The sequence below is a fragment of the Balaenoptera acutorostrata genome, chromosome 1 (genome assembly GCF_949987535.1).
Source record: "Balaenoptera acutorostrata chromosome 1, mBalAcu1.1, whole genome shotgun sequence".
In the NCBI taxonomy this organism is placed as follows: Eukaryota; Metazoa; Chordata; class Mammalia; order Artiodactyla; family Balaenopteridae; genus Balaenoptera; species Balaenoptera acutorostrata.
In genome coordinates this window covers 89,004,118-89,030,786 of record NC_080064.1, presented here as the reverse complement: position 1 = coordinate 89,030,786, position 26,669 = coordinate 89,004,118, and the positions used below count along the sequence as shown (strand labels likewise).

At 36.8% G+C, this 26,669-nt stretch overlaps 3 protein-coding genes across 12 annotated transcripts in view; 2 read left to right on the top strand and 1 right to left on the bottom strand.

Annotated features, from left to right (window-relative positions):
- LRRC39 (leucine rich repeat containing 39) overlaps positions 1-9,541 on the top strand; it is a 28,964-nt gene extending 19,423 nt beyond the window's left edge. For 2 of the 3 annotated variants that reach the window (XM_057548030.1, XM_057548015.1), the window contains one exon: positions 1,434-1,686. In XM_057548030.1, the coding sequence (XP_057404013.1) occupies positions 1,434-1,489 (56 nt within the window). In that variant the 3' untranslated portion in view covers positions 1,490-1,686. Of the gene's footprint in view, positions 1-1,433; positions 1,687-9,453 lie in introns of those variants that run through there. The other variant, XM_057548021.1, reaches the window with a different exon arrangement.
- On the bottom strand, positions 1,607-25,488 carry TRMT13 (tRNA methyltransferase 13 homolog). Of its 6 annotated transcripts, none has more exons than XM_007169529.3 (11): positions 25,239-25,488; positions 21,096-21,142; positions 20,942-21,008; positions 12,391-12,453; positions 12,146-12,215; positions 11,883-11,989; positions 11,364-11,531; positions 9,545-9,617; positions 5,520-5,594; positions 2,235-2,667; positions 1,607-1,908 (listed from the first exon to the last, which is right to left on the bottom strand). In XM_007169529.3, exons 1-11 carry the CDS (start codon positions 25,383-25,385, stop codon positions 1,713-1,715), a joined length of 1,446 nt encoding a protein of 481 aa, XP_007169591.1. In that variant the 5' UTR covers positions 25,386-25,488; the 3' UTR covers positions 1,607-1,712. The 6 variants fall into 6 exon arrangements, with proteins under 6 accessions (XP_007169591.1, XP_028019114.1, XP_028019115.1 ...); XM_028163313.2 differs by lacking the exon at positions 25,239-25,488 and adding an exon at positions 25,014-25,163; XM_028163314.2 differs by lacking the exon at positions 11,364-11,531.
- Positions 25,489-25,604: 116 nt separating this feature from the next.
- Positions 25,605-26,669, top strand: part of SASS6 (SAS-6 centriolar assembly protein) — a 49,453-nt gene continuing 48,388 nt past the window's right edge. For all 3 annotated transcript variants that reach the window (XM_057547955.1, XM_007169635.2, XM_057547950.1), the window contains exon 1: positions 25,605-25,799. In XM_057547955.1, coding sequence (XP_057403938.1) covers positions 25,735-25,799 — 65 coding nt within the window. In that variant the 5' untranslated portion in view covers positions 25,605-25,734. The remainder of the gene's footprint in view (positions 25,800-26,669) is intronic.

Sequence of the window (26,669 nt, the reverse complement as noted above, 5' to 3'; positions counted from 1 at the left end):
TTTTATGAAATATAACAGAGATAATGCCTGTTGTAGGATAGCTTTTATTTCTGGGCATAAATTGTTGAATGAAGCAAAACAGACTGTATAACACAAATTAGCATTGCCTAACTGAGTAAAATCAGGTTAATTATTGAACGACGTATTGTTATCTTCATTTATGTTTTGATTTGGGGGCATGAGTAGCTAATTTAAACAAACTACCTTATTTTAATAATATTTGACATAGAACTTATAAGAGAAAAAAGGTTACAACTTAAACAGAGATAATAAAACCAAGTCTGCCTATTTCATTAAAAATATTATGAATTAGTACTATTAAAAATGGTTAATATTTATTGAGTACTTACTCTGTACTTAGAACTGTTCTAAGCATTTTAATGTGTTATTTCATTTAATGCTCATAACAACCTTGTGAGGTATTATTATTATCTTCATCACCCCCATTTTAAGCGGGGAATTGAGGCACAAAGAGATCAAGTAGTAGGGTTGGGATTTGAACCTAGGCAGTCTCCTAAGACATGTAAGATTAAAGTAGAAAGGTCAGAAACTATAAATCAGCTAGACTTCTAATTTATAATTAAGGTAATCATAGACCTACCAATAATAGTTACCTAAGAATATCATTATAATATCTACAATCAGTAATTCTGTATCTTTGTCTTGGCAAATGTACAATGATTAAGATAATTTTTACAAATAAGGCAGAAATAAACCAAGGATAAGATGAGGAAAAGACTAACAGTCTTACCATATGTTTGGTTTAATGTTTGCTTGTGCATAGAAACTGCTTATGAGCTAAATGAGGCCCGAAAGTGAGGTTTTTGGTATCATTATCTAATTTCTACTTTATTCCAAATTATTTTCCCGAACAGGAGAGAATATACTTATATTTGTTCTTGTATATGTAAAAATGACCTTTTAAAAGATATGACACCTAATTAACTTCAGAAGTTATTTGCAAATTTCAATTTAATTTGTGAATTAGGCTTAACAAGTATCTTTTTGCAAGTTCTCACTAGATAATTAACTAATTAAAATAATGAAGTGAAATAGTTTTTTTCCTTGAAAATATCTTTTTAGTTTTGGTGTCTGTCATGGACAAATTCTGATTGATAATATATAAACACAGGTATGGCTCTTGAAATCTGAAGGTGAATTCATTAATTGATCGTGAACATCTCTGAACTTGTTTGCAGTAGAAACAAATAATCACAATGAATTATTCTTTCCAGATCTGCCTGGACAAAAAAATCCATACATAAACGAACTTCTCAGATTGGTCCTTGTTATAAACTGACAATTGATTATTACATCTTGAACTTGAAAAATAAAAAGTATTAAATAAAACCAAAGGAAAATAAGTTTCCAAAATAAATGCAAATAGAAAGTTAATGTGCTAGTTACATGTTGACATGTTACGTGTGTTTCAGGTAACCAAGTCAACTGCTCTACTACTTTACCAAACTCTGTAAATGCTGATGGATAATATAATTCAAGATGTCCTGCTGAAGAGGATTACTTTGGGAATTTGGTGAATTCTCTAATGTTTGGACTTCTAAAGTAAAAAACAAAGCCATTACCAAAGTTCAACGAGGCCACATTTTTTAAAGTTCATATTATCTGCTATTTAAATTATATTTTCATGAATATAAAAATACAATTAAAAAATTTTTTTTGGTGGAAGACAGATGTTCAAAATTTCTTTTCCATTAAGCAGTTGTTTCTGGTGATGAAGAATGATTTGGTAGAGCAGTTAACAATACATTTTCCAAAGACACCAGAGGGTCTGTATAATACTGTAAAGCGGGATTGAATCCTTTCTGCTGTAAATAGTTGATTCGGCCTTGGTCAATCAGCAATTTACAAAGATGCCCTATTTTCTTCTTTTCTTCAACAGTAAGAAACCTAAATTGAATAAACACACACAACACATTGTTAAAATTCTGTAAAACCTTATGACAAATTATTTTAGTTAGTCTTATTCATTGATAAGCTGCTAAATAACCCACAACATACTATGTGCTATGTCCCATGCTTCCAAGATACGTTTTATTAATGCCACAATTAAAGTGTGTATATTTTAACTTATTCTAAAATTAGTAAAATATATATATATATTTTTTTAGTAAAATATATTTTCATGAATGAATTTTTGGTAATATTCATCTAAAAATACAGTAATAATAAAGTATTTCTGCCCTAGTGTTGTGCATTTCAAAGTAGTCACTTACCCAGGCAAACTCTCAGCGCTGTCATCTGTGATTCTGTATCCTCCATCATCATGCTCTTCACTGCCATCATTCTGTTTATCTTTTCTTTTTGTGGAGATATTTGAAGCTTCCAAAGATGTTTTTTGCATCCCACAAGTCGCCCAACTACTCATTCGCTGGAAATAGTGGAATTCCACTGCTCCAAGGCCTAGAGCCCTGAAATATTCTTTGCCCACATAATGTCTCCAATCACACCTGTGGTGACAACAGAGTGCAATAACAATGCCAGCCACAGGGGTCCACTTCTCTGGGATATTTTTTTCATTTCCTTCCTTGGCCAAAGTGTTAATTTCTTTTTCTGTTTTATCATTCTTTACGCGTTTGGCTAAAGGTTCTTCATTCCTTTCCTCACAACTGGCAGCATAGGTTTCAACCAAACATCGTAATGCAAGATCTGCAAACACAATTATGTGGCCCCCCAAACCACATCATCTTTAAAAATAAGTATTTTTTACATTTATTAGGCAGTATGGTTTTTAAAAGCCCAACAAAAACTTACTTAGCTCTATACTTGTACTAATTCTTTCATGAATTATCAACTTTGTTCATATTTGCCCTTTTCTCATTATTGTACCATTTTCTCTAATGATTTATTCTGCATAAAGTCAACTTCCCCCAAAAAACTGTGTGAAGCTTAAGATCTAAAATTTGTAAAACTATTCGTCCAACTACTCAAATTTGCTCTCATTTTTCTCCTACCCTTGTTGAGGAAATGACTTGTATAGAAAAAATTTATGTCTCTACATTTAACATTCCAGGGAAGGTTTGAGCTTAAAGAACCCAAAGAAAGAAAGAGGAAAGGCATCGGCTAAGCATCTGCTAAGTTGATGTTAGGTGTCAGTCTTGAAATGTAAGATGTTCACAGCCAATAGTGAAGAGTTGAGAAGAGTGGGGTCAGAAGGTGGAAAGTAGGCCTCGCTGAGTAGCCTTAGTATAGTTATACATTCATTCAGCAAATAGTTACTGAATGTCTTTCATGTGCAAGGCTTTGTGGATGTATGATGATTAATAAACACAGACTTAGAGATAAATGAACTTTATATTAAAATGAAAAATTTACAGTCCACTTAAAAATTAAACAAATGGATTTTTGATGATTATGATAATTTCCCACTGACGACTGCTATATTATTGACAATACTAGAAAGACTCCAAATATATGCTGTAAAATCCACATTTTCTGACTGATTAGAATGTCACACTGTGTTTGCTCAATCAAAAACATACGTATTTTTAAACTTTATTATCCCAAGATGTCACAGGTGAATAGTAAATGATCTGATATTTTATAGTGTATATAATACAATATATGAATTTAAGTCAACAAACTATTGGGAACCTGTTATTTGGAGAAGGCGATAGCTGATCTATTATTTTATAAACTATCATTTTCTGACAAAAGATATTCAGTCACTGTTTTACTTATATTGGAGTTAAGTAAATGATTTTCAGAAATGGGGATAATCAGAAAAATTATTAAAAGAATGAAGTTATTTTAGAATCAGAAGGAGCTTTAGCAATCCATCTCAACCCCTCCTTTACAGAGAACTTGAGGGACAAAGCCATGTACCTAGAAAGGGACAAGGAAACAGCACATTTTGGCCAAGATTATTTATTCATTCAAAGATTTACTGAGTTCCTGTTATATACCAAGCATCAATGTTAGCACACTCCTTATGCTCAGAAAAACAAACAAACAAAAAAACAGAGCATACTGGGAGAATTAGATATATAAACAGAAAATTAATATACAATGAGCTTAAGATATGCAGAGGCAATTATGATGAACACTAAGGAGGAGTATGTAGGGAGGTTCCCTGAAAGTGGTGACAATGAGCTGAAGAAGGAGTAGAAATTGATCAGTTTAGAAACGGACACAGTATAGTATATGGCAAGGGTCAGAATGTATAGGCCAATAGATATAGAGGCAGGAAGTGGCAAAGAGAGGAAGGCAGAGGCCAGATTAAGACTAGGATGTCATGTTAAAGAGCTTAGACTTTAAGGTGCAGGTGACTGGGAGCTACTGAATAGTTTTAAGAAGGGGAAAGAGACATGAGGTGTGTGGAAGATGGGTGTGAATATTAGTATTTAAAGGACAAGCAGTGGAAGGACACCATGAGATATACAGAAAGAATGGCACAGATGTAGGGGAAGAACCAGGAAAGAATGTCACAAAAGAGAAGAAAACACAATTTCCAGAAGGGTAAGCAACAATAGCAGAGATTTTTCATTAAGATGATGATAGAGTGATGAAGGGAGAATTCAGATAGAGTGAATCAAGGAGGGAAAAAGTGTGTGGAACAATGAGAAATGGCCAGTGTAGATAACATTTCTGAGAAACTTGGGTTAGATGGGTAGGAGTAAAGGAGCATTTTTTGTTTCCTCCCCAGGATAGAACTGGCTTACTTCAGAAGGCTTTTATGAGAGTTAAATGAGACAGGGTACGTGAAAATCATCTAAAAACTATGAAGGACAACACAAATATATAATACTTAAAGTCATCTCCAGCCAACTTGAATAACTCTTATGGAGGCTCCAAGTTCCCCTTATGGGTAGACATGAAATTAGCGGAAGCCAGAAGAAGATGTAACAATAGTTAACATTTATTGAGCACTGATATGTGCCAGACACTTTATATGTAAACTGGCAAATTATATGTTTTTATTCTCATTTTACAGATGAGACAACCAAAGCTCAGAAAGGTAAAGTAATCTGTCAAGGTTATACAGCAAAGTTGAACCCTGTACTATCTGATTTCAAAGCCCATGTTCTTTCTACTTTCACATGCTACATCCAATGGATCCAAGTGCTAAGACAAATCTTAATATTTCCTTTTTTGTTTTCCTTAGAATCCTGATACATAATCATCTTCTAGTGGGAGAAGTTTCAGAGTCCTTCCCAAGCAACTCCTCTAAAAAAATGAGTAGCTTCTGGGATAGAATCATACAGTTTCCATAAATGATTTATTTCCTTTTTGGTTGAAGTATAACCCAACGAACTTTAAGGTTCCATATGACACAGTATTTACACGTAAAACTCTTTAATTCATCCTGCAAAATGGCCAAAATGAGCAGATAAGTAGGAAAGCTCTAAATCTGATATAATACAGGGCCAGTGCTACTATGAAGATTAATGAGTTGCAAACAAGGGATAAAAACTACTGAAAAGAGACTCTTTAAATATTTGGGACCATGTTAAGCTAAAACTTAATGTGTTCATCTCGACATTATTAGTATGTTTACATACCTGTTGCCACACCACACAGATGTTTTCCAATTCCTACCACAGGTAGTTTTTCTTTGCTTAGCAAAGGAATCTTGTCTGAAATAAAAAGAAATGAGAACTAAGTTAGCTGTCTTGTGAATTAAGGCATTAAGTGGCCTCCCAAAGAGAGAACTAATTAGAATCTTTGAATTTTAGGGCTGAAAGAGACACAGACAAAAAATTCTCACTTTATAGCTTAGGAATAAGAGGCTCAAAGATGTAGTGACTTGATAAGTAACACAGATGGCTACAGACATAGCCAGAATCAGAGTTAAAAATTTTTATCTTCCTTTTCTTCCCACCTCGCCCCCAGCTGGTTCTTTACTCCCGAGTTAATTTCTTGACTTTTAGGCCAATGATATTTTTTCTACACTGACTCAGGACTTTACCCTGTAGAAGCCTTATTTTGCTAAATATTATTACCCATTGATAAAAGGACTCAAAAGTTTCCTTACTAGATTTATTTTGCATAACTTATATGATAAATACATATAATACAACTGACATTTTATATTATAGAATACTATACTCAATATTATAATCAAATGAAAAATATAGCTTTCATTATATCTTGATAATCAAGGATAAGATATTATTTTAGCTTTCACACTGTTCTGAATATGAATAAAAGAAAATATTCATAATAGTAGTATAAAAGTAAAATAAAAAAGGACATCTACAAGGTAATGCAGTAAAATGTAGTATATCACAGTTAAGGCTTCCATTTTTCCCCCCCTATTCATTTTCCTTTTTCTAAGATTCTGAAATGAAAAGTATGTTTCCTCCTACAAATCCAGCTACAGCACCCAGCACAGTGAATTGTCCACTGGAGGTCCTTAGTAAATATTTCAAATTCTTTGTTGCTTGTTTTCAGGTGGTATCACATACTAGGAGAAGAAATTGGTACCAACTGGAATAGTTTGCCTGTGTAAGGTGGTTCAAGAAACTTATCCTCAATCAGGGTGAAGAGAAAGGTTGTCTAAGAAAGCCCTTAGGGAATTGGGGGCATCAGGAACCTTGGAAGTAGAGCTGAGTTAGTTACTGATAACAGAGTGTGCCTACAGAAAGTCTATTTAAGAAGTAATCAGATCCTCACCTCATAGCCACCTGGTGACTACCTCTTTACCAATTGGTGGAAAACTGTAGATTAATTCTCTCAAGCAAGTAAAACAGGAGGTCACTGGGTTGAAGGATAATAGGAAGTTGAAAGTTGAAGTGTGGTAAAATAGCAGGATTAAGTGAGTATGCATATAGATTAAGCTCTTACTTGTCACTGGGTCCCAGAATGTTGGTAATCAGACCTTTACCCTCTAGGCAGGTGATCAGAAGAGTCTTCTCTGGGGAACCTGACCAGCCCAAGAGGAAAGATCACATTCTAGACAGGTCATTCCAAACTGGAGCTCAGAGTCAACAACTCCACCTGAAGACTCAGAGCTCTTAGTCCCTCAATCCTCACTATGAACACACCATCAAAAAGCACAGATGTTTGAGCAGAGCCTTTAAGTTGAAAGAGACAGACCAAAACAAATGGAAAAGAGCAACTTAGTGAAAACAGAATATGAAGGGAGGATACTTCTAAAAAAAATCATTAATATCCTCACAAAGATAGTACAAGTATGAAAAAAGAACAGGTTACAAAGATAAATTCAGAGAAAAACAATCTTAGAAATAAAACTATGATAGAAGAAATTAAGTTGAAGAAATCTGAGAAAGTATACAAAAAAGGCAAAAGATATAGAACAGAGAAGTAAAGTCAAGAAAAGTAGAGAACCATTCCAGGAGGTCTAATAACTAAATCATAAAAGTTCTTCCATTAAGGGAGAAAAGAAAAAATGGAACAGAGAAAACTATGAAAGAAAGAATGCAAGGAAATTTCCCAGAAAGCTGAGAATACTGGAATCTCTCAGTCAGGATTTCTCATCCTTGCCATTATTAACTTTCGACCCCAATAATTCTTTGTTGTCGGGAGCTATACTGTACCTTACAGGATATTTAGCAGGTCTCTGGTTTAGCAGGCTCCCTGGCCTGTATCCATAAGATGCTGGCAGCACGTGCACTCTTATGACAACGAAAAATATCTCAGACATTGCCAATGTTCCCTGAGGGCCAAAACTGCTTCTAGTTGAGAACCACTGCTATACACAAAAGAGTCCATCAAGTGCCCAGTACAACAGATAAAAATATAACTACATCAAGACACATCACTGTGAGAATTTAAAACACTGAGGACAAAGAAAAGAGCCTATAAATCTCTAGAAAGAAAAAAGCAGATGACACACAAGGGATCAGGACTCAGAATGGCACTGAACTTCTGAACAACAATACTAGTGGAGTAATAGTTTCAAAATTCTTAGAAATAGAAATACCCAGGCAAATCAAGTGTAAGGATAAAGTAAAAGATACTTTCAGACAATGCAAGGTCTCAAATTTATCTCTAATGCAATTGTTTCTCAGGAAGCTATAGGAGGAGGTGCTTTCCCCAAAGACAGTAAATCAATAGAGGAAGATATGGGATAAGATGTGGAAAAATAAATCCCAACCTAGGAGAGTGAAGGGAATCCCCAGGATGAAAATGAAGAGAATTTTAAGGTTGACAATTGTGCTCTAGGAACAGAGGGCAGCCAGTCTACATTGGAACGTACCTGAAGGATCCAGGAGAGAATTTTTCAGGAAGATAGAAACTAACAGAATACTTGGCAAATGTATTAAAACAAATACAAATTTTAAAGTTATACCTTTTTGTTTAAATTGAAGTATAGTTGATTTACAATGTTGTGTTAATTTCTGCTGTACAGCAAAGTGATTCAGTTATACATATGTATATTCTTTTTCATATTCTTTTCCATTATGGTTTATCAGGAAGTACTGAATATTCCCTGTGCTATACAATAGGACCTTAAAACAAACACATTTTTAAAAGACCAAGTAAACAAAATTTTAAATTAACTATTAACTCAATAAGCAAATTTTATTTACTACATGGGCCAGCTGTGGTTTGCGTCACAGGGCTGAATTAAAATTAGCAGAAGAGGTTGCTGGCATATGTTTGTATTATTTTCATTTTATTTATTTTTTAAAATTTATTTATTTTTGGCTGCATTGGGTCTTTGTTGCTGCATGTGGGCTTTCTCTAGTTGCGGCAAGCAGGGGCTACTCTTTGCTGCAGTGCGCGGGCTTCTCATTGTGGTGGTCGCTTCTCTTGTTGCAGAGCACCGGCTCTAGGCACACGGGCTTCAGTAATTGTGGCTCGCGGGCTCTAGAGCGCAGGCTCAGTAGTTGTGGCGCACAGGCTTAGTTGCTCTGCGGCATGTGGGATCTTCCCGTACCAGGGCTCGAACCTGTGTCCCCTGCATTGGCAGGTGGATTCTTAACCACTGTGCCACCAGGGGAAGCCCATATTTTCATTTTAAATAATATGAAAAACTATTAAAAGGTACAGAAAGGGCATTAAAGAGTATGACTGATGGGTGTGTGTGTGTGTGTGTATGAAATATGAGGTCCATAGAGATGGGTTATTTTCTTTGGTACAATTTAAAATTGTAGGAAGTATTTTTTACATATCAGCTAGGCAGAAAGTATCTTTTACATATTAGCTAGGCATTAAGTATCTTTTACATATTAGCTAGGCAGAGAACTACCTCATATCTGTAAGAGTTTAGCTAAAGTCATGTTAACTATAGGCAGAAGGCTAGTGTATGGTATGAACAGACTCAGTAATTAATTTAAACAGGATAAAGAAGCAACATAAGGACATATTCTCAAAACTTTTAAGCTATTCCCTAGTATGATATTTCATTTCTAGTTGATACTGAAAAACAATTTCTTAAAGTTTCAACCCTAATTCCATTTATATTTACCTAAATGTTAGATATAACATTCTATATTAACAATGGATTAATCTCTGTTTTCCCTGAAGCAGTGTTCTGTGGGATTGGATTTCTAAGCAACCCTCAGAGTTTGAAACTTCTATGATTTATGGAAGAGCAACTGCAAGTTATGCAACTTACTCAAACACAGGTGCTGAATATCAATTTGAAGTCTCTCAAACACTGAATTTTTCTTTCTGTGTTTGCCATCTACCTGTGCAAACAGAACATTATTATAACAATGGCTTTTATGTAAAAAAAAAAAAAAAAAGCTTTATGAAAAAAGATTTCTATTTGTTTTCAAAATTCAGAGCAAATAATTTTCCATCTTAGTTTTTAGTGTTTAAAAAGTAGAATTGTTAATTAAAAAATTTAAGATTGTATATTCTGTGATGAAATCTCCAAAATAACAATATCGTACATCTTTATAAGACTTGAACATTTTGTAAATTATTATGTACACATTATTTCCTTTAACTCTAAAAATTCCCAATTCACTGATGAAGGAATTAAGGTTCATAGATAATAAAAAGCTCTACTTCAACAGCAAACTCATTCAAAACTGAACTCATTATTTCTCCCTCCAAACTATTTTTCCCTTCCCTTCTTCTGTATTCCCTATCTGAGGGAAGAACACCACTTAGTCACTTAAGGCACAAAAGGTCACCAGAAGTAACTCCTCTTTCATACTTAATGGATAACAAGTCACCAAGTCTTGGGGCTTCCAACATCGTAACATTTCTCACACTCTTTCCCTCCTCTCTATCTCACTGCAACATCCTTAGCTATGGCCCATGTCTTACCTGGATTACTGGATAATAATGATCTTATTATTAATCTCCCTAATTCAAGGTTCACACTCTTCTGATACAGCTTCAATGGTACTGCTAGGAGGAACTTTTAAAACCCTTTTCTATTTACTTCACCAATTCTTATATATTCTTTCAATCTCCTCTCAGCTACCACCTCCTCCAGGAAACCTTCAGTGACCCACATTAGACTGAGGCTGGCATTCTATCTTCACACTCCTATAGCATCTGGTACTTATCACTATCATAAGACACTTAGCATACTGAGCCAAGATACTTATAAGTCTGTCCCATTAGATGTAAGCTTCTTGAAGACAAGAATTAAATCTTGTTTCCACTGTATCCCCAGCATGTAGCAGGATAAAGTCAAACTCCTCCCTTAGCATAAAATATGAGCCCTTCCAGAGTCTAGGCCGCCTCTCCCATCTCATCACTGCTGAACTCTACTTCACACCATGGACTTCCATCACACAGAAATGTTTCCATGTTTCCCTGTCGTTTCAGGCATTTGGTTACACTCTTCTTGCTTCCTAGAATGCTCCTCAAACCCTGTATCTAGCAAATACCCACTTTTCAAGATATAGCTCAAGCACCACCTTTTCTGTGTAGCCATTCACCATCCCTTCTCTACAGTAAAACTTGTCACTCCCTCCTTTGAACCCACACTGTACTCTATACAACCCTTTTTCATATTTTAACCCTTTTCTATAATCATTTATCTGTTTGTCTCTTCTTTCCAATATAAGTAACAGAACATAGGGACGTTGTCTTATTTGACTTTACCCAATATCTATCAAGGTACTTGTGGTATGCTCAATAAATGTTTACTGAACAAACAGTTGGTAAGTTTCAGATGTAAGTTAGGACTTAAGACTTTTAACTCCTAGCTTGAGCTTGGCTCTTTCCACATAATTTCTTGTCTCCGTAAATATTTTAAGAACTCAGATCAATGAACTATCAAAATTTAGATTAAAAAATTTACCTTCAGTTTAAATCATCAATATAATTAGAATAAAAAGCTATAATCAAATAAACACACAAAAAATTCATTTTCTTTAAGAGGCATGTTTCTGAGTATCATTTTTTGTTTTTCAAACAAGAAAAGTGCAAACAAAGTTTGGTTACCAATATACTACAATGGTTTCACTTACCTTGAATCTTGTGGTCACCTTTTCTACTAGGATGAAGTGAACTTTTTCAGCATCTTTTAAGGCAATATCAACCCAATGAGATAATTTTCCCTTTCCTGCTCCAAACTCAACAAAGCATCTTCTTGGACCAAGTAACTTTAATTTTTCAATGTTACCTAAAATAGAAGCCTGCAAACTTCACGAGATTATTTTATAAACTAGAGCAAAAACATTCGGCTCAAATGGGAAAATAGCAAGATAATTTCTATATAGGGCAGCATGTTCACACTGATAATTTTTGTTTGGCTTTAAAGCTTTTCTCTTGCTTTTAAATATTTAACATGTAGTACTCAGAACTATATCCATTCCAAGGATTTTTTATATATGTTTATATACATTTTTTGAAATGGGGATTCTGTACCCTGAAAGATAATCTAAACAAAATCTCATTAATAACTATATTTAGAAACAACAGAATGTTAGTTTTGACAAATGAACAAAAAGGCCATTTTCAGTAGAGTTGTTATGGCTTAAACATACCTGCTGTTTCAGATGTTTGGTTGCAGAATCACCGTTTTTAGGGTCATTAAGGGCATCATGCAATGCTGGATGGGACATAATTTGATCTTTAAGTGTAGAGTTCAAACCTGTGCCAAATAAAAGCACAAAAGCTTAAACAACCAAACATGAAACCGTAGGGCTCTAAACAATGGTAGTAATATCTCTTAAACCACAGTGGAATTAACTCATATACCACCTGATTATTCTAAAAAAATTTAACTTGCAAATTTAGGCAGACTTACCCTCACTTGCTTTTCTCAGTTTCTTAATTAAGTTTTCCATCTGCTCTTCAGAGAGAAAAGAAATTGGAACCTATATACAAAAATGGGGCGTGAGCTGGTCTAGGAACTAATAAATAACATTGATTCTATAAGAAAATGCATTCTAAATCAAAATAGTTAATTTATTCCAAAAATTGGAACGCAGCTTATTTACAGTGTGGAGATGCTCATAAATACTTTGTAAAATTAAAAAGTCAAGTACTTACTAATTGTTCAGGTATTTCTGTTTCATCTTTTAAGCCTGCATTAATATCTTGAATAAAGAAGTCCTGAATAAAAACAAAACAAAACCGTAACAATACCGTTATTAATGTGACGAGTTCACAAAAATTAAGCTGAAAAACTGATCCGTGCCTTCTTCCAATACTTTGTACCTGCCATCCTCCCTTTCTTCTGTTCGTTTATTCATTAAATAATTACTGAGTGACTATTGTGGTTCTTAACTTGCTTTAGGTGCTGAGGATTTACCACAGTGAACAGTACAGGCAAAAATCTCTGTGTTCACGGATCTTACTTTCTAGTGAGGTGGCTATTTGAATAAACATTTATAGCCTGAAGAAATTCATTAGTAATTTTTATTAAAGTTTTTACCTGTCTCCAGCATAGACTGAGGACTGTGTCATTTTTGCTAATGGTTAAAGCAAAAACAAAGACCCAACTACAAATGGCTGCTTATCAGATAGGCAGCAGGGCCAAAAACAGAGACAAGAAAAAATATTACAATGGTTTAGGTCTGATTTCTTCTATTTTAAAATACTAATTAAAATAGAAAATAGAAATATCCTGTGATATTATGTTGTTTAAATTAACATAGTGAGATATTTCTAGTCCATTTTCAGAGAGAGAGACTCTAGGTAAGGATCTAGATTAGCATTGTCCAATAGCACTTTCTGCAATAATGAAAATGTTCTATATTTACCCTGGCCAACATGGTAGCTATTAGCCTTGAAATACGGCTAGTGTGACTGAGGAACTGGATTTTCAATTTTGTTTAATTTCAACTTATTCAAATTTTAATAGTTACACATGGCTAGTGGCTACCATATTAGACCACACAGATATAGATGAATGAAATAGCACAATATTTACAAATTGTTTTGAAAGTGAAAACAACTCCTGGGACATTATGCATAGCAATGGGCTTTAGTTACGCAGATAGGAGAAAGGTAACATGTGGATTGTATGTTGCTACCTTTACCTATGTGGGTAATAACGGAAACCAGTGATTAAGTGAACAGGTGAAGAAAGCAGGTATTAGAATATTTTGTTGGATGACTGGCAAAACTATAAGAGAAAATTAACTATAACTATTAGTAAACAAACGAGTGATAAGATTTTACCTGGGTTTCATGTTATACATAGTGTACTAAACACTGTTCTGCATTTCTTTCCTCTTATCTCGTCATCCCACTACTTTTCTCCCCTTCCTTTCCACTGTGTCCCAGCGTGCAATGGAATCTGTGCAGGGGTATTCCATTTTTTCTTTTTTTTTTGCCCGTGCCACGTGGATTGTGGGATCTTAGTTCCCCAACCAGGGATTGAACCCAGTCCACTGGCCATGAAAGCACGGAGTACTAACCACTGGACCACCAGGAAATTCACAGGGGTATTCCATTTTTAATAAATTCATTTCTTCTCTCAAACTGTTCCCAGAACATGTATTCAACCTGCTTGCTTTAACTAAAGCCTGACACTTAGGTAAGGAAGATAACCTCCATGCATACCTGAAAGTAAAGGCAACATTCTTTCTTCTTACTGAGGGTCTAACTGGGGTAGTCATCACTTTTCTTCTACACGTTTTTTTCTTTCTTTTTTCTTTTTTTTTAATTGGAGTATAATTGCTTTACAATGTTGTGTTTCTGCCATACAATGAAGTGAATCAGCTATGTGTATACCTATAACCCCTCCCTCTTGTACCTCCCTCCCACACCACCCCCCCATCCCACCCATCTAGGTCATCACAGAGCACCAAGCTGAGCTCCCTGTGCTTTATAGCATGTTCCCACTAGCTATCTATTTTACGCATGGTAGTGTATGTATGTCAATCCTAATCTCCCAATTCGTCCCACTCTCCCCTTCCTCCCCTGTGTCCACATGTCCATTCTCTACATCTACGTCTCTATTCCTGCCCTGCGAGTAGGTTCATCTGTACCATTTTTCTAGATTCCACATATATGCATTAGTATACGATATTTGTTTCTCTCTTTCTGGCTTACTTCATTCTGTATGACAGACTCTAGGTCTGTCCACATCTCTACAAATGACCCAATTTCGTTCCTTTTTATGGCTGAGTAATATTCCATTGTATATATGTACCACATTTTCTTTATCCATTCATCTGCCGTTGGACATTTAGGTCGTTTTCATGTCCTGGCTATTGTAAATATTGCTGCAATGAACATTGGGGTGCATGTGTCCTTTTGAGTTATGGTTTTCTCAGGGTATATGCCCAGTAGTGGGATTGCTGAGTCATATGGTAGTTCTATTTTTAGTTTTTTAAGGACCCTCCATATTGTTCTCCACAGTGGCTGTGTCAATTTACATTCCCAGCAACAGTGCAAGAGGGTTCCCTTTTCTCCACACCCTCTTCAGCATTTATTATTTGTAGATTTTTTGATGATGGCCATTCTGACTGGTGTGAGGTGATACCTCATTGTAGTTTTGATTTGCATTTCTCTAATAATTAGTGACGTTGAGCATCCTTTCATGTGCCCCTTGGCCATCTACATGTCCTCCTTGGAAAGATGTCTATTTAGGTCTTCTGCCCATTTTTTGATTAGGTTGCTTGTTTTTTTGATATTGAGCTCCATGAGCTGCTTATATATTCTGGAGATTAATCCTTTGTCTGTTGCTTCATTTGCAAATATTTTCTCCCATTCTGAGGGTTGTCTTTTTGTCTTGTTTATGGTTTCCTTTGCTGTGCAAAAGCTTCTAAGTTTAATTAGGTCCCATTTATTTGTTTTTATTTTCATTACTCTAGGAGGTGGATCCAAAAAGATACTGCTGCGAGTTATGTCAAAGAGTGTTCTGCCTATGTTTTCCTCTAAGAGTTTTATAGTATCCAGTCTTACATTTAGGCCTTTAATCCATTTTGAGTTTATTTTTGTGTATGGTGCTAGGGAGTGTTCTAATTTCACTCTTTTACATGTAGCTGTTCAGTTTTCCTAGCACCACTTATTGAAGAGGCTGTCTTTTCTCCATTGCATGTTCTTGCCTCCTTTGTCATAAATTAGGTGGCCATGTGTGCGTGGGTTTATCTCTGGGCTTTCTATCCTGTACCACTGATCTATATTTCTGTTTTTGTGCCAGTACCATACTATCTTGATTACTGTAGCTTTTTAGTATAGTTTGAAGTCGGGGAGCCTGATTCCTCCAGCTTTATTTTTCTTTCTCAAGATTGCTTTGGCTATTCGGGGTCTTTTGTGTTTCCATACAAATTGTAAAATTTTTTGTCCTAATTCTGTGAAGAATGCCATTGGTAATTTGATAGGGATTGCACTGAATCTGTAGATTGCTTTGAGTAGTATAGTCATTTTCACAGTGTTGATTCTTCCAATCCAGGAGCATGGTATATCTCTCCATCTGTTTATGTCATCTTTGATTTCTTTCATCAGCGTTTTATAGTTTTCTGAATACAGGTCTTTTGCCTCCTTAGGTAGGTTTATTGCTAGGTATTTTATTCCTTTTGATGAGATGGTAAATGAGAGTGTTTCCTTAATTTCTTCCAAGACTGAACCAGGAAGAATTAGAAAATATTAGCAGACCTATCACAAGTAATGAAATTGAAACTGTAATTAAAAATCTTCCAACAAACAGAAGTCCAGGACCAGATGGCTTCACAGGCGAATTCTATCAAACATTTACAGAAGACCTAACACTTATCCTTCTCAAACTCTTCCAAAAAATTGCAGAGGAAGGAACACTCCCAAATTCATTCTATGAGGCCACCATCACACTGATAGCAAAACCAGACAAAGATATCAAACAAAAAAGAAAATTACATTGATGAACATAGATGCAAAAATCCTCAACAAAATACTAGCAAACAGAATCCTACAACACATTAAAAGGATCACACACCATGATCAAGTGGGATTTATCCCAGAGGTGCAAGGATTCTTCAATATATGCAAATCAATGTGATACACCATATTAAAAAATTGAAGAATGAAAACCATATGATCACCTCAACAGATGCAGAGAAAGCTTTCGACAAAATTCAACACCCATTTATGATAAAAACTCTCCAGAAAATGGGCACAGAGGGAACCTACCTCAACATAATAAAGGCCATATATGACAAACCCAAAGCAAACATCATTCTCAGTGGTGAAAAACTGAAAGCATTTCCACTAAGATCAGGAACAAGACAAGGACGTCCACTCTCGCCGCTCTTATTCAACATAGTTTTGGAAGTCCTAGCCTCAGCAATCAAAGAAAAAGAAATAAAAGGAATACAAATTGGAAAAGAAGTAAAACTGTCACTGTTCGCCAATGACATGATAGTATATGTAGAAAATCCTAAAGATGCCACCAGAAAACTACCAGAACTAATCAATGAATTTGGTAAGGTTGCAGGATACAAAATTAATGCACAGAAATCTCTGGCATTCCTATGCACTAACAATGAAAGGTCAGAAGGAGAAATTAAGGAAACAATCTTCTACACATCTTTATGTAAAAATACTTTCTTTTTAAACTTATGCCATCTGTCCTACTAGTTCTCACCTGGGAGGCATCTGGAAATGTATGGGGATATTTTGTTCTCAAAATGACTGAGAGGTGCTATTGGGAGACAATTATCTACAGGTCTCTCAATTTTCTGCATGTCTTATAAGCAAAGGCACTGACCCCACTCTGTTCCAGACTATCTTTGCAAGGACATTTGTATACCAAGCAATCTTGGAAGACAGAAGTAGTGTCTCCTTCTAGAGCAGTGGCAGGCCTGCTTATTGTACAATACAATAAAGAAATGTCTACTTACGGAACAAAGGTGAGGCAGGTTTCCTTACTGCTCATTTAAAAAGACGTATTTCCTTAGCTTGGCCTTCTTCAGCTATGACACAAGCTGTGCACAAACATGTGCAGCATCCACCAAGACCACTTCAACTTGAGGGAACTTAGGGAACAAAGGGAGGTGATGCAGACAAGAAGCTCACATTGCTTGCTGTGCAGCGAGTAATAAAGCCCTTTGTCTCTGACCCAGGAGTCTCATATCTTCTTCCAGCATCCACAAACCTATGGTAGGCTAACTTGTTAGCTTGAAAATAAGATTAAATTTCAAATCCTTCCTACTTCTTGACAAGGACCTTTGTCATCTGCCACTCAGAAGCCAGGAATTCTAAATACAGGGATGCTCTGCAGTGCACAGGATAGGACTGTCCCACTCGAAATGCCAAAAGCCCCCACTGAGAAACACTGGGCTGTTAAACATCTTCTAAATCTCCCAGCAGTTGTCAACTATCAACCTGTTGGTCATTATCCAATATTCATTAGGAACTTTGACACCAAGCTGTTCTTTCCACTAAGTTCAGCCAATTTGACTATGTTTTCAAGCCATCCAACAAATAGCTCTGCTTGACCTTCTTAATTCTAATGACCTTTGCTCCACTTTGGCAAACTACTTTCGGGGCCCTCTAGATTCTGGCGTTACTATGAACCATTTAACCTCTGAAACCTTAAACTTCATTAGCCCATTCTCTGACTGTAACTTTGTACTATGTTAGTACAAAGTGTAGTGATTCTCTTGTTCTGAATCATATTCTTTCACCTTTTAAAGACCTCTATTTCTTCTCAGCTAATTTCTGGCTTCCCTTTCATGCCACCCAGCCTGGACACTCAGTACCATTGTTATCATTATCTTTCACAATCTGGTTCTCTGTCAAACCCACCCTTACAAAACCTAATGCCTGCATTAATATGACTTTTAACTCCCAATAGTTTGAAAGTTAAAACTGCTGAACACTGCTGAAGCAAAGCTCCTCAGTCATTTGGACTGGTACCAGTTCAAATTCAGTATCTCCATCAGTCTGACTCTCAAAGATGCCTAGTAATTATTCTGCATAACTCTAATTCTAAACTTCTACCTCTCTCCTCAAATCTCCTACTATACCATCACCTCCCTTAATCACCTTATCTCTTACTTCAGGAAGGAAGTGTAGCTATCAAATGACATCTTTCTCAATTAACCTCCTGTCAGCTCAAATTTGCCTGAACTGATATCCATCTTATACTACTTCCCATCTACGTAAGTGGAAGAGCTATTTCTTCCCCTATTTCTTCCCTTCTACCTCTATTTTGTACCCTATTTCTGCCTGCTTCCTGGGGAGCCTCACACTATCAGTGATGCCCTCTTCTATTTCCAATTTCTTCTTCTCTACTGGCTCATTACTCTAAGCATCCAAATAACACTCTTTTCTCCCATTCTATCTATCTATCTATCTATCTATCTATCTATCTATCTATCTATCTATCTATCTATCATTTATTTAAATTCATTTTTGGCCGCACCACGCGGCACATGGGATCTTAGTTACCTGACCAGGGATCGAACCCACACCCCCTATATTAGAAGTGTGGAGTCTTAACCACTGGACTGCCAGGGAAGTCCCTCCCATTTTAAAACACACTCCTTCTGTCCTACCTTCCTCTCTGACTGCTATTCTACCTCTCAAGTTCCATTCATAGACTAGTTTCTTAAAAGAATAGTCGACACTTAAGATTTCTACTGCCTTGTCTTCCATTTACTCATATATCATTTCAGTCTGATTTCTGCCCACTCCACTCTATTTTTTTTTTTTTTTTTTTTTTTTTTTTTTTTTTTTTTTAATGAGGATCTTGAATCAGATGCGTATGTTTGATTGATTGATTGATTGATTTTGGCTGTGTTGGGTCTTCGTTTCTGTGCGAGGGCTTTCTCCAGTTGTGGCAAGCGGGGGCCACTCTTCATCGCGATGCGCGGGCCTCTCTCGTCGCGGAGCACAGGCTCCAGACGCGCAGGCTCAGCAGTTGTGGCTCACGGGCCCAGCCGCTCTGCGGCATGTGGGATCTTCCCAGGCCAGGGCTCGAACCCGTGTCCCCTGCATTAGCAGGCAGATTCTCAACCACTGCGCCACCAGGGAAGCCCCTCCACTCTATTTAATATGCATTTTGCTAAACTCTTTGATCTTTAACAACTGCCATATTGCCAACCCAATGGATTCTTCTCTGTCCCTACCTTACTTGACTCCACTGTGATGCTAGACACAGCTGATCACTCGTTTCTTTTTGAAATTCTCCTTCCCCTGGCTTCCCATATACCATGCTTCTCTGTTTTCTTCTCTTTCCTACCTCTCCAGCCATCTCTTGTCAATATTTTTCTATGGTTCCTACTAGCAGTTCATCTTTTAGGTGTCAGTGTCACCTAGAGCTCTGTCCTTGGTCTCATGCTCTAATTCCTGCCTACCTCTCATCTTCTATTCAGCTCTCCCCTTGTATTTCATACTTGTCATGTGAGTTACCCATGTTTTCTTCCTTGTCTGGATGACTCTCCTTTGACCTTAAGGTCTCATCTTATGCCATTCCTTCAGAAAAGCTTCCCTGACTCCTTTCCCATCTCTCTAAACCCCTATGTCCTCCCCCAAAAGGGTTAGGCTCTTCTCCTTTATTCTTCCATAGCACTCTGTACTTAATCTATTTTAACACATATAATATTGTATTTTCTATCCTTCCACTAGATTGTACTGTTATTTTAAGCAGGGTGCTTGGTACAATGTCTGGCATAAGTGCTCAATTAATATCTATTGAATAAACAAGTCCCCCAACTTCCCCCCAGTTCTAACTAATCTCTTACCCTGGGTAACTTAAAATTCCAAAGCTTCACCTGTGATCTGTATGTATTTGACTTCTGAATCTTTATTACTTGCCCAACCTCTCTACTGAGTTTTGGACTCACATATCCAACTCCGAATTTCCAATCAGTCAGCAAGTTTTATTGATTCTGCTACCTAAATAATTCTTGTATTTATCTATATTCTTTCCATCCTCTTTAATTCAGTCTCTTATCATGTCCTACCTGGATTGCAGCAATGCCCCCCTAACTAGACCTTCTGATTGCAAGCCATCCTCCCACATTGCTCTAAGAGAAAGTTTTCTAAGAGATAAATCTGACCCCACCATTTCCTCGCTTGCAATCTTTCAATGGTTCCCTGTATCTTTTAGAATAAGTACAAGTTCCTTGAAAACCTCAAGTGGTTTCTCAATTTCTGCCTCTGTACATATAGTTTTTTCCACTTAGAAAGATTCTTCTTTCTTTTCTTTGCCAAATCAAGACTTAGCTCAAGTGTTATTCCCTCTGGGAAGCCTTTCTTGACCCCTTGGATTTAATTTTAATGAAAGTATGTGCTCTTATCACATGTGTACATACTTCTTTCATTGAACTTATTAAATAATGCCCATTATTTACAAGTTAGTTCCATGAAGGCTGGGATCATATTTTATTGAAATGAATTTAGTAGGCAGTAAGTAAATATTTTTGAATAAATAAACTGTGGAATTATTCTCTGAATAGCACTCTTCTTGCATAAAATTCTATTATCTCAATTAGGAGTCTAAGTGGATTCACAATCTGATGTCCTATATACACTCAAATGTATTTGCCATATTTAAGCTTCCTGAGGCAAGAGCCTTGTTAAAAATTCACATTTGTAATCTACTAAGTATATATAAACATTACATACTACACATTTCACCATTCAGTTTTACTGATCAAACACTTACAGGTTTTGGCTTCTCTCTTGAGTTACATTTTTTCAAATGTTTTGCTAGTTGATCTTCATATACTGTGCTAAATTTAAAGAGAAAATTATTTAAAATGAGACTGGGATAATCACTGTTTCCAGCACAGAAAAACCCTTCTCTGACCCATACTTACTGTTTTGGATCTAAAGGACACAGGATTCTTTTCCGAGCATTTTCTTCCTAATTAAAAAAAAAAAAAAGGACATATTTATTTAAATAAAATATCAAGTTCACTGCTTACAGATACTAGATACAACTTCAGTGTAATCATAAGCTTATGCTATACCAAAACAAGGTAAGGAAACCTTAAAAGGACATTAACAAAACACTGGCAAAATCAGGTCATAGAGTTTAACAACAAAAATCTCCAGTGTCATGTGATATCACCTCATATCTGTCAGAATGGCTATCATCAAAAAGAACACAAATAACAAACGTTGACAAGCATGTGGAGAAAAGGGAACCCTCCTACACTGTTGGTGGGAATGTAAATTGGTGCAGCGGAAAACAGTAGGGAGGTATCTCAAAAAACTAAAAATAGAACTACCTTATGACCCAGCAATTCCATTCCTGGGTACATATCCAAAAAAACCAAAAACACTAATTCGAAAAGATACATGTACCCCAATGTTCAAGGCAGCATTATTTACAATTGCCAAGATATGGAAGCAACCTAAGTGTCCATCAACAGATGAATAGATCAAGATGTGGTATATATATATACACAAACACACACACATACACATACAGTGGAATATTATTCAGCCATAAAAAAAGAATGAAATTTTGCCATTTGCAACAAAATGGATAGACTTGGAGGGTTTTATAGTAAGTGAAATAAGTCAGACAGGGAAGACAAATACTGTAGGATATCACTTATATGTGGAATCTAAAAAAATACAACAAACTGGTTAATATAAAAAAAAAAGAAACAGACTCACAGATATAGAGAACAAACTAGTGGTTACCAGGGGGGAGAGGGAAGGGGGGAGGGGCAGTACAGGGATAGAGGATTAAGAGGTACAAACTGCTATGTATAAAATAAATAAGCTACAAAGATATATTGTACAACACATGGCATATAGCCAATATTTTATAATCACTATAAATGGACTATAACCTTTAAAAATTGTGAATCACTGTATTGTACACCTGTAACATATAACACTGTACATCAACTATACTTCAATAAAAAAAAAAACCTTTGGTGTAGCTCATTTATGTATGTCTGAGCAAATACTGCTTTGGACAACAAGGGTCTATAGCTTCAAACAGGTTATAGAAAAGGCCTACATATGGACTTTTGAATCTACGACAGCACTGACTATAATATACATTATTATTTTAGGTACTACTAAGAAAGAAAAAATGTTGCCAATTTAAATTATAACATGTCATTGATTTTAAGAAGCATTCTGATTTCAGAGATGTTAAAATGTGAAAAAAAAAAAGTATCTCAGAAACAAGGAAAGAGATCTTCCTCAACTTATGATGGAATTACAACCTGATAAACCCATCATAAGTTGACAATATCTTAAGTCAATAATGCATTTAATACACCTAACCTACTGAACATCGTAGCATAGCCTCGTCTATCTTAAATGTGATCAGAATACTGACATTAGACTACAGTTGGGCAAAATCATCTAACAGCCTATTTCATAATAAAGTGTTGAATATCTCATGTAATTTATTGAATATCTCATGTAATTTATTTTTGGGGGAGGACATAGGGGTTGAATATCTCATGTAATTTATTGAATACTGTACTGAAAGTGAAAAACAGATGGTTGTATGGGTACAGAATGGTAGTAAGCATATTAGTTGTTTACCCTCGTGATAGCATGGCTGACTTGAAGCCCTGGCTCCCTGCCACTGCCCAGCAGTGCAGATCGCTAGCCCCGGAAAAGATGAAAATTTAAAATTCAAAGTACGCTCTCTACTGAATGCCTATCGCTCTTGCAACATCATAAATCCAAAAAAATCGTAAGTTGAACCATTCATTGTAAGTTGGGGACTGTCTATATGGTATTTTAACCATTTGGTATGTGGCCCTACTCTACTAGCTTTGCAACTTTTTAGTATAGAAGAGTTACATCCTGTTCGTTTCTAAGTTACATGGATTTAACTACATATACTCAGGGGAAAAAAAGGAATTAATAGTGTTGGCAAGTCTACCCAACATTGATATGAATCTGTATATAACAGGATAGCATAACAGTTAAAACCACAGGTCAGCCAGACTACCTAGGTATGATTCCCAGTTCTATCTATAAGGCTCCTAACTATCAGCTCCTAACTCTACGACCTGAGGTAGTCTTACTGCCTCATCTGAAAGATGAGAATAATATATCTTACCTCCTAAGGGTTGTAAAAATTAAGTGAGCTAATAGGTTAAAGAAAAAACAAAACTGCTTAGCATGGTGCTGTTCATACAGTAAATGCTAAGTGTTTGTGATCAGTATTAACAATTCCTTTTTCAGTTTATTTCAGTTCTGACCTGCCTCCCAGCATATCCATGAAACTATGTACACTGAATTTCATGAACATGCTAAGAGACTTTTCAGTATCTTTTGAAAATATAGTACATTATTCTTCCCTATTTGCTGACTCGAAAGTCTAACCTCCATGAAAGAGAAGACTCTATACTAACCTCCCAAAGCTTAACGATAGAGTAGGGGAAAAAAGCACTTCTAAAATTTATTATTTGGGTTTACAAACAGAGCTTCTCAACCTTGGCACTACTGATATTTCAGGTTGGGTAATTCTTTTTCGTCCTGTCCATTGTAGGATGTTTAGCAGAATCTCTGGCCTCTCTCCACTAGAAGCAAGAAACACTCTTCAGTTGTGACAACCAATACGTCTTCATTGTCTGGGGGTGCTAAATCACCCCCATTTAAGAACCACTGCGTAAAAATGAGTACAGGTGATCTCAGCCATATATGACACTTAAGAAAAAAAAAAAAAGGAAACAATACACCCAATTATAACATAAATTACAGATTCAGTAGGATGCCCAAAATTGAAAACCGAATCATAGTCATGGAAAGTGTTTCCACTTAGTGTTTTGCAGTCTTTTTTCAAGGGATTAATAACATGATGTCATTCCTCTCCAGGAACATGGATCACCCTGTAAGGATCTATTCATATTCTACCACTGTCACCGTCTGCAGTCACCTCTGGGTGTCTGATTAAGGTGAAGTGTAAGGTCTGAGAGTGAGAACAAAATCCTCCTTCTATCAGAAAGTTCATTTTTCAATCAGGGGATGTTTGCTGGTGCTCTCAAAACCAGCCAATACAACAGAGAGTGTACTTCAAAGAGCTCCCATTAAGTCACAGGTCACCCACATTCCAAAACAAGAATAAGCTTGTTTCAGTACACTTCACCCTAGGCAAATATAAGCCAAATCAAAATATGAACTAGAGCTATAGCTATGAGGGACAGTAGGAGATGAAGGGGTTCTGGGGGCTTATCTGTACTGGATATTGCCTAGAAGGATAAACCATCTAACAAAGAAAAATAATGTAAATAATACTGGACATTCAGAAGGCATAAAATCAGACGCTTGTCTCTGGTTTAATCTTTCTAAAACCTATTAAACATGCTCTTTTTCTATTAGCATTTTACTGTTCTTGTTTTTTAAATTTCCTATCATATATATCCTAAAGAAACATACATACTAAAGTTATATGTTGTTTGACAATACAATCATATGTATAATTGAACAAAACTGTACACTTTTTGTTCTCAATTTTAAAAGGAGAGTCAATTCTTCCATGTTTTTAAATCTTTCCTTCCCCTTTTCAGCAAAGTAGTTATTAGTTCCTTTCAAAAGATTGTACGTCTAAATAAAAAATTTAAAAAGTTTCTCTCAACCGCATTGACAAGAAGTTATTATCATTCACGGAACAATGAAAACACAATTAGTGAAACCTTGGGATGCTTCTTTGATCGCTCTTCTTTCTAAACCACCATTTCCCATCAGGAAGGCGGAGAGTGAGCGGAGGGCAAGAAGCGGTAGTCTGCCGTAAAACTAAAATCTAGCATTACCATGAGTTGGTATCAAGATAAACGGGTCACTGCTGGCGCTTTACTTAGTACAAGAAAACACTGCACTTCACTACGGCTCATCATCTCTCCCTAGGGAGGCCAGGACTGCGTTTATCACAGGAAAAGCTGGAAAATCCAGGGGACTGAAGCAGAAATCTGTCAGAGGGGAGGTGCCGGACCAGGAAACTTATTTCCGACTCTCGAGAGGGTAAGGCGATACCAGACCTCCGCGGCTCCAGCGTGTTCACCACAGAACCTTTTTCCTGCTGCCACCACCATCCTGCAGAAGCGCTTCTTCTTTTCCACATAGTAGCCACATCGCCCCTCTGCTGGAAAGCCAGTTCCGTGCGGCGTCGGCGCAGAAGCCGCCATAATTCAGGGCTCACTTTGGGTGGCAAGCATTGATCGGGTAAAGAGAGAAAAAGTTGTCAGCTTCTCTCGGGTCTCCTTCCCTTAACAAATATGTCTGCCTCGGGTCCAGCCACGCAGGATAATGCCCGGAACTACCGCCCCATCCGCCGAAAAAAACCGGAAGAAGCTGATGGTGGCTGGCGAGGTCCAAAGTTTTCGCCTAGCCACTCTGTTTTATTTTTTCCCCGCCTCCTCCGCGGAAACCGAGCGCCAAACTCAAACTTTAACAGGACCCGGACGTCTTTTAGGCTAGTGCTGCGGGCCGGGCTTGTTGGAGTTTCCCGCACACCGGCCGGGGAAGCGGTTCAGCATGAGCCAGGTTCTGTTCCAGCACCTCGTCCCGTTGCAAATGAAATGCAAAGACTGCGAGGACAGGTGAGGTCCGCGTTACCCCGTGTCCGCGGATGGCGGTTGGGGTCGAGCCAAGGGGGAAGATGGCGGCTCCAGCCAGTGGGCCCCGGCCTGCGGCTGGGTGTCCGGCAGGAGCCCCCGGGACGGGGAGGGAGACCTAGCTGGGACCTAGTGGCTACCTCTCACTAAGTCCGCCGTTGCTGAGGAGGGAAGGGTGTGAGGAATGGGACGCTGACCCGCATCAAGCTAAAAAAAAAAAAAAAAAAAAAAAAAACAACTTTATCGCTGAACATTCTCGTGGACAGTGTAGCCCCTTTCTCTCTTTTTGACAGGTAAGAACTCTGGCTCAGAGAACTTTATTTACTCGAGGGCTCACGAGTTTACAGCAGGGCAGGCACTAGAACTCAGGCCTTGGCTCCCAGCCTTTTTTTTTTTCTCTCTTCTTTGAATTATATTGGAAGTAAATTTAAGCTTCGACTTAAAAAAAAAATCAACTTTATGGTATATCGCCTTTTTTTCACATTAGTTACTAAAAATAGATTACGTTTAGTAGACTAAAGACAGTTGGGGAAAACTACAAGTTCATCCATTCATTTTTTCATTCAACAAATACTGCACACTTGCAAAACGCCTTGCTGGGCCCTGGGGATACAATGGTCAGGAAAAAGTCCTTGTGTTCGTGGAATTCACAGTCCAGTGGGGGAGGAAGTAAAGGCCAGTCTCACAGGTAAATGCGAAATTACAACTGACTAAAGAGGTGGTGCTGTTGAGGCTTAAATAGAGAGATCTGGTTGGAAGTCAGGAGATTTCAATTTTGTGTCAGTTCCACCACTGAGTGTCATCTGTCTTAACTTCTCTGAACTGTAAGTTTTCTCCTTTGTAAAACTGATAGAG